The 12,874-nt window shown below is 38.3% G+C and overlaps 2 protein-coding genes across 3 annotated transcripts in view; both read right to left on the bottom strand.

The window, feature by feature from the left end:
* The window catches only part of LOC126354832 (neprilysin-4-like), a 141,982-nt gene extending 135,607 nt beyond the window's left edge, over positions 1–6,375 (bottom strand). The window contains exon 1 of the mRNA XM_050004779.1: positions 6,177–6,375. Coding sequence (XP_049860736.1) covers positions 6,177–6,199 — 23 coding nt within the window. The 5' untranslated portion in view covers positions 6,200–6,375. The remainder of the gene's footprint in view (positions 1–6,176) is intronic.
* A 1,461-nt stretch (positions 6,376–7,836) lies between these two features.
* Positions 7,837–12,874, bottom strand: part of LOC126354833 (ATP-dependent RNA helicase DDX42) — an 89,191-nt gene continuing 84,153 nt past the window's right edge. For both annotated transcript variants that reach the window (XM_050004781.1, XM_050004782.1), the window contains exons 11-12: positions 9,599–9,706; positions 7,837–8,493 (exon numbers count right to left, since the gene is read on the bottom strand). In XM_050004781.1, coding sequence (XP_049860738.1) covers positions 8,326–8,493; positions 9,599–9,706 — 276 coding nt within the window. In that variant the 3' untranslated portion in view covers positions 7,837–8,325. The remainder of the gene's footprint in view (positions 8,494–9,598; positions 9,707–12,874) is intronic.

Below are 12,874 nucleotides of genomic sequence, written 5' to 3' on the forward strand. Positions count from 1 at the left end.
ATACAGAAGAATCCTAAATATGTGAATAGAAATATCAACTATATAGAAAAAGATAAGACTGCTACTTACTGTAAAGAAAACACGTTAAGTTGCAGACAAGCACAATTAAAAGACACTTGCACAAGCTTTTGCCCACAACCATCATCAGCAAAAGAGAAACACACACTATTCATATACACAAGCAAAACCACCTCACAAGCACAACCGGTAGCTGAGGTCAGAATGGCTAATTAGCTATTTATGTTTTCCTGCATTATTGATATTCTTCCCTGGAGTTTCTATTATGTGGATAGATCTGGTATCTTATTTATTTATTACGTTCTACTTCATTCTCTCGGATCACATACTTCTTTCTTCTACAGAAATAACCCTTCCTATTGTCTGTTTGTTGATTCTCTTTTGCAGTGTGGTTTGTTTGTCTGCGAGTTTCCTGTTTCTGTCATTTTTGTTTCTAAGGTCTTCCAATGTAATCTGTAGCTCATCCATATCTTTCTTCATCTCTGTAACCCACTTAATGTTGCACTTACTATTCCACAAATTTTCTATTATTCTCCTGATGATCTTAATCTCTGATGATCTGATTAGATGTCCAAAAAATGAAATGCATTTCTTCCTGATTGTACCGGTTCTATTTCTTCATAGACTTTTTCATTTGTAGCTACTGTCCAGTTTCCATCTTTCTGGTACTATTTGTTGATGCACGTTCGGATGATTCTTCTGTCTATTCTGAGTATTTTGTCTATTTGTGCTGTGTTAGTTGTTTTGAAGATGGTTTCACTTGCGAATGTTATTTCTGGTTGAGTGGCTATATTGTAGAGTTTTAATTTTGTTGCTATTGGCAGGCTCTTTTTGTTGTAGGTGTTCTTGGTGATATATTGTGCTCTAGTCAATTTGTTTATTCTGTTATGCCAGGTTGGGTTTTCATTGAGGTTATATGTTATGATTTCTCCCAGATACACTACTGGCCATTAAAATTGCTACACCAAGAAGAAATGCAGATGATAAACAGGTATTCATTGGACAAATATATTATACTAGAACTGACATATCATTACATTTTCAAGCAATTTGGGTGAATAGATCATGAGGAATCAGTACCCAGAACAACCACCTCTGGCCGTAATAACGGCCTTGATATGCCTGGGCATTGAGTCCAACAGAGCTTGGATGGTGTGTACAGGTACAGCTGCCCATGCAGCTTCAACACAATACCACAGTGCATCAAGAGTAGTGACTGGCGTATTGTGACGAGCCAGTTGCTCGGCCACCATTGACCAGATGTTTTCAATTCGTGATAGATCTGGAGAATGTGCTGGGCAGGGCAGCAGTTGAATATTTTCTGTATCCAGAAAGGCCTGTACAGGACCTGCAACATGCGGTCATGCATTATCTTGCTGAAATGTAGGTTTTCGCAGGGATCGAATGAAGGGTAGAGCCACGGGTCATAATACATCTGAAATGTAATGTCCACTGTTCAAAGTGACGTCACTGCAAATAAGAGGTGCCCGAGACGTGTAACCAATGGCACCCCATACCATCACGCCGGGTGATGTGCCAGTATAGCAATGATGAATACACGCTTCCAATGTGCATTCACTGCGATGTCACCAAACACAGATGCGACCATAATGATGCTGTAAACCTGGATTCATCCAAAAAAATGATGTTTTGCCATTCGTACACCCAAGTTAGTCATCGAGTACACCATCACAGGCGCTCCTGCCTGTGATGCACCGTCAAGGGTAACCGCAGCCATGGTCTCCAAGCTAATAGTCCATGCTGCTGCAAACGTCATCAAACTGTTCATGCAAATGGTTGTTGTTTTGCAAATGTCCTCATCTGTTGACTCATGGATTGAGACGTGGCTGCACGATACATTACAGCCATGCGGATAAGATGCCTGTCATCTCGAATGCTAGTGATATGAGGCCGTTGGGATCCAGCACGGCATTCCGTATTACCCTCCTGAACCCACCGATTCTATATTCTGCTAACAGTCATTAGATCTCGACCAATGCAAGCAGGAATGTCCCGATACGATAAACCGCAATCACAATAGGCTACAATCTGACCTTTATCAAAGTCGGAAACGTGATGGTACGCATTTCTCCTCCTTACACAAGGTATCACAGCAACGTTTCACCAGGCAACGCCGGTCAACTGCTGTTTGTGTATGGAAAATCGGTTGGAAACTTTCCTCATGTCAGCATGTTGTAGGTGTTGCTACCGGTGCCAACCTTGTGTGAATGCTCTGAAACGCTAAACATTTGCATATCACAGCATCTTCTTCCTGTCGGTTAAATTTCGCGTCTGTAGCACGCCACCTTCATGGTGTAGCAATTTTAATGGCCAGTACTGTATTTAAATTTATCTACAATTTTGATTTCTTGGTTTCCTATGGAAATTTTGTTTATGAGTGGTGGGTCAGTTAACATGATGATTGTTTTTTCAAGACCAATTTTCTGTGCTGTTTCCTGTAGTGAGATAACTTGTTGTTTTGTTTCCTGAATACTGTTGGATGAGAGAGTAAGGTCATCAGCAAATCCCAGACAATTTAAACTATGTTGTCTTTGGGTCTTCCAATTTGGATGTTCTTTGAGTTAAACTTGCACCGTTCCCTCATTATGTATTCTAAAGCACAGTTGAACAGTAGGGGTGTCTAGCAATTTCCTTGTCTTAAACCTGTTTTTATGATGAATGGCTCAGATAGTTCCCCCCTGAACTTGATTTCTGGTACATTGTTGGTTAAGGTGAGTTCTATCAGTTTGATTAATTTTGTATGGAGCCCAAAATTTCTTAAGATTTTTAACATTGAAGGTCTGTGGATACAATCATATGCTTTTTTAAAGGCCACGAAGGTTGTTATAAGAAGTTTATTTCATTTCTTGTAATATGCTATGGATAATTTTAAAGTGATGATCTGTTCTGCACAGCTTCTCGAAGGTCTGACGCCTCCTTGGTATTCACCTAATTCTTCCTCTAGTTGGTCTTTGATCCTCTTGTATAGGATTCTGGAGAAAATCTGGTATCTAATGAAGAAATACTGAATTTAATCAGGGAGAAAGAGAATTTATGACATACAGTGCCTACAGAGGAGACATGTTGATAGAACACAGCTTGATGCATCAAGGTGAAGTTAAATTACTAACGAAAGGAAGTGTGAGAAGTAAATAGGTTCAGGTGAATGTAGGTTGTGGTAGTTATGCATAGATGAAGAGACTTTCACATGATAGATTAGCACAGAAAGCTGCATCAAAGCAATCACAACAAGTGACAAATTTGAATATTGTGTAAATTAGATAACCTCAAATGTTGCAGAGGCTCTTCAGTGTCTTAAGATTGCTGCAGTCATTTCCATGTACCATTATTCCTTAGTTAGAGAAATTCCCTTTCATGAAAGTGTTTCAGAAGATTATGTTTTCAATTTGTGTTGCATGCGTCTGGCAGGTAAGAAAGAGATACGAGAGTTTGGGGGCAGGGAGGAGAGGGGCGAGGTCAATGATGTGATGTTTACAGCTACGTCTATACTCTGCAAACCACTGTGAGGTGCATGGCAGAGGGTACATCCTATTCTGCCAGTTATTAGGGTTTCTTCCTTTTCCATTCATACATGGAGCGCAAGAAAAATGATTGTTTGAATTCCTCTGTGCAAGCAGTACTTATTCTAATCTTATCCTCACGATCACTGTGTGAGCAATACATAAGAGTTTTTAATAGATACCTAGAATAATTATTTAAAGCATACTTGTCACAGGGAGTTATACACGATCCTTATTTACACAAAACAGGCTGATTTTCTGTCATATTAGAATAGAAAAACTGCATCTGACAACAAATAAGCCTATTTTGTGCTCTATTTTTGTTATCAATTTAGCACATTCTCAGAGTAAATTTGCAATTCTATTTATATTACAACAATACACATACATAAGACAGTGCCTGGACTATCAAAATAGATTTTAATGTTGCTGACTCAAAGTGAAAAAAGAAGTAAAGCTGTCCACAACTCAAAGACTGGTATGAACACCACAGTGCTTTACTAGGCTCAGTTCTATTGGAGGTGGTACATCTTTACCTTTGTCTGACACATTAACTGAATTTCCAAGCCATCTGCACAGGAACTTACAGTTAACATGGATTCCGAGCCACAGTGCAGGTTGTTATTGGTGTTGTTGTTGTTGTTGTTGTTGTTGTCGTCGTCGTCCCCCCACCCCCCGCTTTAACAAATCACCACTAGAAATGAAATAACTGATAAACAACATAAAAAATCCTGAAACTGACAAACGATTGAACCTTGAGACTTACCCATTTTGTGACTGTTGTTAAAAATTTGTATGGACATTAGCTGCAAAATTCTACCACTTAGTTTCCAAGGAAAACATGCTTTCAATGGGCAGGCTCTCATCTTCACATTTCGTGCACTAAATTACATCACTAAAATCTTTCTCTTGCCATCACAACATAAAATCTACAACATAGCCAATTAATAAGAAAAATTTAACACATCTGAGGTATAAGATACAATGCATGTCATGGGACACCAAATATTGGACAGACTGGGAAACTCTTAAAGAGATATAATGAGGATAAAGTGATACTTTGGTCATTAATTATGACAACTTGACTGTGGACAAGCACAAGTGTACAAAACAAAGCACTTTCAAAGGAATTGAGGAAGTTACGGATTGTTCCAAATGAACAAAGGTAACAGACTCCTGAATTGATTTACAAGTACACTTTAGTCTATAGACACTTCATGCTCTTGGATTATCGGTGACAGATAACTCTGGACAGTGAGTTCAAGATCAGACAACGAAATTTCTGTTAAGTTAAGATACTGTAAACAGATGTGTGGGCTTGGCCACAATGAATAACAGTACACTGGGGCTCAACAGACGGCAACTCAGTCTTGGCATGTAGTGGGTGGATGTAGGTGTGTTCGGTGTATAAGATGTGGACTTTGTGCCTGCAATGTGAACAGTGGACAGTAATTTTATACAATAAGAGAAAGACAAACTGCTGGCTATGTTTTAGATTTTGTTCTGTGACAACAGGAGAAAGTTTTTAATGGTGTAAAATTTGGAGTAAACAAGAAGATAAGAACTTGCACTCTGAAAATGTGTTGTTATTGTATGTGAATGACAATTTATGTGATTGAGTACTATGGATTAATATACATATGAACCAGTAAGTTTAATGATGATTGGGTCCATGGCTTTCATGGAATTTTTAAATGAAACCATTCCACTTAAGGCTGTTAAAAAATTATTTTACCTTACCGGGTGATGAATCCAGAAGTTTGATAATTACTGGGCCCACAGTATAAATCGTCCAACAATCCTTATTTTGACTCAATAATTTTATTAATAAACAAGATAAACAAACAGCTAGCCCCTTCTACTGAAAAGGACGAAGCTTCCACTTCCTTTAAATAAACACTTTAGTCTGTACTTATATTGTTTCCATACCACCATGTCAAAAAGTATTCCTTTCCCTGGCTGATAAAAATGTCTTTTAAAAATAAGTAGCTGTATGTGCAAAAAAAGTCATTCTCACTGTAACTGAATGGTAATACCATAAAATATTTGGACAGAAAGGCTTGCCAGTACTTACCTTCAGCAGGTGAAGTTCTTAGTACTATCAATAAACTATGTAACAGTACTTTTACTTTCATTTTCATATGTGTCTGTTGGTTAAGAATGACAGCTCCTAAAGATAAGTACAAGCTACCCATTTTATCTTATAATTTTATAGTTTTCTCAAGTTACTTCCCTATTGATAATACAGATAAATAGGCAAGAAATGAGAAAATAGCTAAGGACCTATAGTGATCACATATGAAGTGGTGACAGAAACTTGACAACAACAATAATAATTTACAAGACAATAGTGAAGTGAAAAAGCTTCACTGATATAATAGCAGGTTTCCTTAATGTGCCAAAACAGTAGTACTAAATTCATATTTCACACTGAAAGCTCTAAAGGATGAATGTCATACACATTAGTATAACACTCGTGGTTCTGTAAATTTAGTTTCAAATCAATGCATGTTAACACTAAGCTAGAGTGAACACTTCCTCATTCCAGAATTATGAGCTGTAACTCATTCGTAACAACGACAATTCAGATTTACTCCAGCAGTTACTGAATTACACTTAGTATGGGCAACCACTCACCAGAGAGCCTCAGTGATGTCCATTGTAGTGGGACTTGGTTTAAAGCACTATCTCTTGCTGTCACAGCTTTTATATCACAATGTGGGGGGATGTGGGAGGGATACAGCAGCCCGAGCTGATAATTCCACATCAGCAACGTGTGCCATTTAGATGAGGTCCCAAGGCTTTCAGGTTACAACCACAGCCGAAAATGAAACACTGCCCTGTTTGAAAGAAGGTGCTAGAGTGGAATTTACAAATATGATATCTATCAGACACAAACAGCAAAAGCAAATTTCCAAAACATTCAGTCACTGCACCACAAAATATCACCAATCTCCACACAAATATATTTTATGGAATTAACTGACAACAATATTCTATAGTATCTACACAGAGCTATTGATAATCGGTAGCTAGGAAACCAGTTGGTCAAGTGTCAATATTCTTGTGCAAACTATGTTCGTTTCTGAAACAAGATTGTAAGGTTTTGCATCCTACAAGTAATTTTACGAACTGTTTCCAAAACAGAAAGGTAATAAATGGCTGTATGCATTGTTATGAATAGAAGCTTCTTCCATTTCAAGACTGCAGCAGTTTTGTGCTGCTGATATGAAAACTACGGCTCCCTTTTCTTCAGCAAGTAACGTTCATAATAAACATGTGTACCTTTAAGTGATGTTAAACACTGACTCTGAAACAAAAATTTTGTGTCGTAATGTTTTTTAATTTTTTCTGTCTGTTGACAGTACACAAAATTAAATTAATTACAGAGTTATGGCAAATAAAGAAAAGTATGCAGTAAGGAGCTATTAAACATGGATTAATTACGAACATTTGGTATTTTTCATTAAGCTATTTTGCACAAGGGACTGCCTGTTAACTATTTCATAACAGCCTCTTATCTTGCCTGTCAGTTTAGGCTAACGATGTACAGGAAATGCTCTATCTGGACTGCAAAGCCAACTACTGATAGTAATTTACTATCACTTGTACTCAGATAGCAGCAGATTTGAGTCACGGAAGACCCTTTTTTTTTCTTTTTTTTCCAGCACGATATATTATTTATCACCACATGTCAGCACCGTCCATACTAAACCCCAAGCATTACAAACCTACCTGTGATTTTACACTTAAAAGTATAATGGCTGTAACAAAAAATGTAATTTCACAAATCAAGTCAAAAGTATTATGCTTCCTTATACTTGAAAGTAGCTTTCCACATTCTGAAATAGTTGTGGTTAACACAAGTTTCATTTTAGTTGGAATACGAAAATGTAGCAACCAGAACACATGGTACTAATCTCACACTGAGTTACAGGCAGGCACAACAAAACGACAGCATTCCTCTAAAGTAGAAAACAAACACACATTCACAACTCACACACTCATGACTCATGAACCCTATCTCTGGCCACTGAGGTTGGGAGTAAAAGTCATTATTCCAGCCTGTATTTTGCATTGGTTAATGTTAATCTCACATTTATAATATAGGAAAAATTCTGTAAAAACAGCACAGAATATCATTAAATTCTCCATGTGCCCCATTGCTGAAATATGACATAAAAAAATCATATGAACTTCTCCCTACATATACGAAGAAAAATATTAATGATATTAAGAATTCTGAAGGACATAATGTTGTCAGGGAACTCTTCCTCAATAATATAAACCTCAGACATAAGCAGAAGTGGCGTTTATTTGTTCTTCACTGATAAAAGAAGAAAAAGTACTGAACTGCTCCATTTCATACATTTCAACTTTTAATCTTATGGAAAAAAAAAGACAGAGTCCTGCAACTTCACAGTCGCAGTTCCAAATGCAAATAAAACACTATAATGTCAATATCATTTCTAATTATTCTTTTTCAATGGTATACCTATGTATTTGAGTCAAACACACAATGTACTAAAAATAATTATTTCTATCGTATAATTACAGTTACACACAAACATTTACAAAAATACTAAAGCGAGTCATTCACGGGACACACAGTGAAGTTCTGTACAATGGTGCCTTTGAACAAGATGTGTGCGATACGTTGCACCGTACCACAGGTATGTTCTCAAATGAAATTGTTTTTAGTCCTCAATAACACTAACAATCAGTACTGAAAAGAGTATATAAAAAAAGATGATAACTATGAAGCACCCTGAGGTATCCCCTTTGACTACGAGTTGTCCCAGCGGCTTTTCTTCACTCTCCGGCTGCTGCCTGTGGATTGCTGTGGTGGTGGAGGAGGAGGGCAGTTCTCAATTTGCGCCTCCATTTGTGGACTCAAAAATGAAGGTTTCTGCTCAATTGTCTGCTCCCAGGTGTGATCCGAAGATGCCAGGAACTAAAAATACACAGTAACACAATGAATTTCTTTAGTGCTTTACACATCTTTAACTTTGGCACTTGTAAATCATTATAAAAACACTCAATAGAAATTTGCAGTTTCTCAGTGTCAGGTTACAGGTGGCGGTGGATAATCCTAACCAAAATAGACAAAATTATCTGAAAAATACACAGCAAAAATTTTCTACTTTTGAAATTTAGAAAAAGAAGACCAAGTTTTCAAAGAAGCTTTGAAGCTCAAGACAGTGTTGCTTCACTTTAACTAAAATTACGTTAGCCTACACTGTTTAAAGTGGTCTATTTAAACAATTTTTAAAGTACTTGAATAAATATGCTGCAACTTAGACTTACATAACAGGATCATGATACTATCAAAAGTTGAAGTTGTTACACACTATCATTAGCAGCAACAAGTAATACTCTGTATGTAATCAATAAATAGCATTTTTTACTATGAATAGTGTTTGCCAACTAATGAACTGTAACTTGTTAAGGCTTGTAAAAGACTCTGTGATGTCTCTGGGAAGAATGCTCCCCTAGAACTATATACCAGGAAATTAATGTTTTTGTATGTAAGTGCTTCAGTGTTTTAGATTTTGGACAGTCATCCACTGATGTGTTCACTATTAAATAAATAAATGCAAGTACAAGATAAATGTTGTTGTACAGTGAGTTTACTATTTATGAAAACATTTCTCATAAACTATGAAAATTAGTGAAAGGATGAAATTCCAGTGACAACTAAACAGAAAACTTTAGAACATATAGGTACACTACACCAAATTCCCCATAAATTTAGCAATTGTGTCTTCACTATATCAGAATTTGGTGTAACTGTAAGAAGAGATGGTCCTAGACACTTAGTTACACAACTAGTGTCTTTGGAACAAGCAGCAATGGGTGTTTGATGGAATTTGGTCACAAAGAGAATGTGAATGCAACCCATTAATAAAATGAATACCTACCCATCCAATTTCTGGATTAACCAAATGATGCACAAAATTATATCTACAAGCTGTCACAACTACTTTGTGCCTTTCTTCAGTGGCTCATGATGATTTGAGCAGTATAAATGCGACTCATGTCTCAAAAACAAAACTCACCTGGCTTTGATACTGGCTTCTGAATGCTGCCTTCATTGCAGACAATCTGTCTGTACCAGGTCCAGACTTTGGTTTTGGAATCAAATCACCAAGTCCAGTATTAGGGCTCTGAAAGGAATGATAAAAAGAAAAAAGAAAATTATAGTTTACAAGAATAAAAATCATTATATTAGATAAAACAATACTTCCCATACAATTTAGGTACATTTTTTACGTTATGTTAGAATTATATATGAAGTTATTATTCAATTATTTACCCTTCATTTTGAGTTACACAAGATACAAATTCCATGTCCACACACACACACACACACAGTGGAGAGAGAGGGGAAGGGAGGGCGAGAGGGTGGTGAAGGCTATAATGGGCTAAGGCTGATGACCAGGAAGGAAGGTGGAATGGATGGGAAGGAAGTTGCCCTCACAGCCATTAAAATATACATAATGTTGCATGTGTTATGCACTGCCTCACTATAAACAATTGAGACTGCTTGTATTAGTAATAAACTATTTGTTGTGACATATTGGAGTTCTTCAACATTAAACTCCATATCTGAGGGAGTTAACCGGTGTAAGTCCAATTTCTGAAGTTTGAACACAAGGCCATATCTGTAAAATCCAGCCACTGCTTCATTTACAGAAAACAGTGGCAGAACTGCTGCAGCCCATGGCCAATCCAGGCAGTGTTTAAAGGGCATATGGTCATTGGCTGGTGCAGTACTGCCATCCTACTTCCTCAAATGAATCAAAGGCTAGGTATGGAAAATAAAATCTTAAGTAGAAACTGCATTAATTGGACTTCCACAAAACAATAATGCCCACACACTAAAAATATTGCACGGAATTGTGATGTACAATATTGCCTGTAGTATAAAATATGTCAATTATTATATGGTAAGATACTGTTAAAAATTTAGCATCTGAACATACCATCAAACAGTACTGCATTGTTACACAGCTGAATTGCACTTAACTGTTAGAAGCATGAGAAATCACATGTTAATAAATGTTCTAATCTTACGCAGGATAAAAAAAGTCTGCAACATTCTTTTTGTTAGCAGGTGACAACCTTGATTTTGCCATGATGTTACTGCATTTTCTCAGCCACAAAATGCCTATTGGGGTATATGTAGAGCTTTGTTCGATGTATTGAAGAGCTATATCAAATGCATTTTTAGCACCTGTATGAGATACTTGACTGTGGATTCATTGTCGTCAGCGTCATCTTCCTCATTCTCGTCGGTTGTTCGAGTTACAGTATCAATGAGTTGGTCGTCAGTTAATTTTGTTTCTGTTGTGCAGTCAATGTCAGCTGTACTGATCCACTCACTCACATCAATGGGCCAATGTCAGGTTGCATAGATAGCATCACATGTTTACATTCAGTTGGTGCTGTAATTTAGTTTTACACACTTTAATATGTAAGAGCAACATTGTCAATAGTTTATAAAACAGATATGTGTGCAATAACACTTACTGATTGTGTTAGAAACAAGTAATTTCATTCTAAAACTGATCGAACTATTGCACCTAGCAACAGTCAACAGCCTACAAATCCATATCACAGACAAAGAGCCGTGGACAAGTCCAGATCTGACTGTAACAGTGGGCCCTGTATGTACACAAACACCAGAAATGGGACAGTCGGAGTAGGTGGAGAGTCGGATCATCCGAGGTCTGATTAGTGAGGTTCTACTGTAGTATACTCAGGTGTGTTCAGGAAATGGTTGAGAGGAGAAAGTGGAATGAGGCACTGGTGAGCTCACCATGGTGTAGGTGTGGGGAGTTGTATGTGGCCTACAGTGTAGAGGACCTAGTTCCTAGTCAGAAAGGGGCAATAGGAAGAGGAAGGAAGAAACCACTGAGAGGAAAGTATGTGTTTGGGGAGAGGGGAGGGGTGGGGAAGGGGTTATGAGGGCAAGGGTGACAGCGATATGGAACAGGAGTTAGTGAAGACAGGGCCCAGCGGTTGCAGGATCAAACGATGTGTCTTAAGAACAATTCCCATCTACAGAATTTCACAGAATCGTGTCATTGGGTGTGGGGGGTATCCACATGGCACACGTTTTTAATGCAGCTATTTGCCAGCTTCAGTTTCTGCCACTGTATGATAAACTGTGCTCTTGGCCACATTTGTTGGCTGTTATGCCCACGTGAAAGACAGTGCAGAAGTTACAGCATAGTTGAAGTGTGACATGACTTTATCCAGAGCTGGTCCTGCCTCTAATAACATGGGAGGATATACCTGTCACTGGACTAGAGTAAAATGTTGTGAGTGGATGCACAGGATAGGTATTGTACACTGGGTCTTCCACAAGGATACAATGCATATGGCTGCTGACTATGCAATGCCTCAACTGTACACTGAGTGGTTAGCTCTACTCCCTCTGTTATTTAGATGTTGTGTGTACAATTTGAGATTAAATGTAGTTGAATGACTTTTCTACTACTACTTCGGTTTATAAAAATATTATAAAAAGTATAGTTGTTACTCACCATATAGCACAGATACTGTGTCGCAGGTAGGCACAACAAAAAGACTGTCGGAAAGTGAGCTTTAGGCAACCACGTGGAGAGGGTAAGGAGGGGACTAGGACAGGGAAGGAGAGGGACAGCAGGGTAGGGGTGGGGGACAGTGAAGTGCTGCTTGGGAGAGTGAGCAGGGACAAGGTGGAGAGAGGGTAGGGCAGCTAAGTGCAGACTGAAGGTGGGGAAGAGGGAGGGGAGGTAGTGGGAAATGAGAAAAGTAAACAGACTGGGTGCGTTGGTGAAATAGAGGGCTGTGTAGTGCTGGAATGGGAACAGGGAAGCGGGTAGGTGTGTAAGGACAATGACTAAAAAAGCTGGTGTTTGTGGGAGGTATCCAGATGGCACAATTTGTGAAACAGTCATTGAAATGAACATTGTGTTTGGCAGCATGCACAGCAACAGGGTGGTCCAACTTTTACTTGGCCACAATTTGTCAGTGGCCATTCATGTGGACTGACAGCTTATTGGTTGTTATCCGCATGTAGAATGCAGCACAGAAGTTGCAGCTTAATTTGTAGATCAAATGACTTCTTTCGTGGGTAGCCCTACCTCTGATGGGGTAGGTGACATTTGTGACTGTACTGGAGAAGGTGGTGGTGGGAGGATTTATGGGACAGGTCTTGCATCTACGGCATGGGGTTGGGAGCAGGGGTTGTGTAGGGATGGGCGGAGCAGGTTTGGTGGGCAACAGAATACCACTCTAGAAAGGATGGGAGTGTTAGTGGGTAGCACATTTCTAATTTCAGGGCA

Source organism: Schistocerca gregaria, chromosome 3, assembly GCF_023897955.1.
Source record: "Schistocerca gregaria isolate iqSchGreg1 chromosome 3, iqSchGreg1.2, whole genome shotgun sequence".
NCBI lineage: Eukaryota > Metazoa > Arthropoda > Insecta > Orthoptera > Acrididae > Schistocerca > Schistocerca gregaria.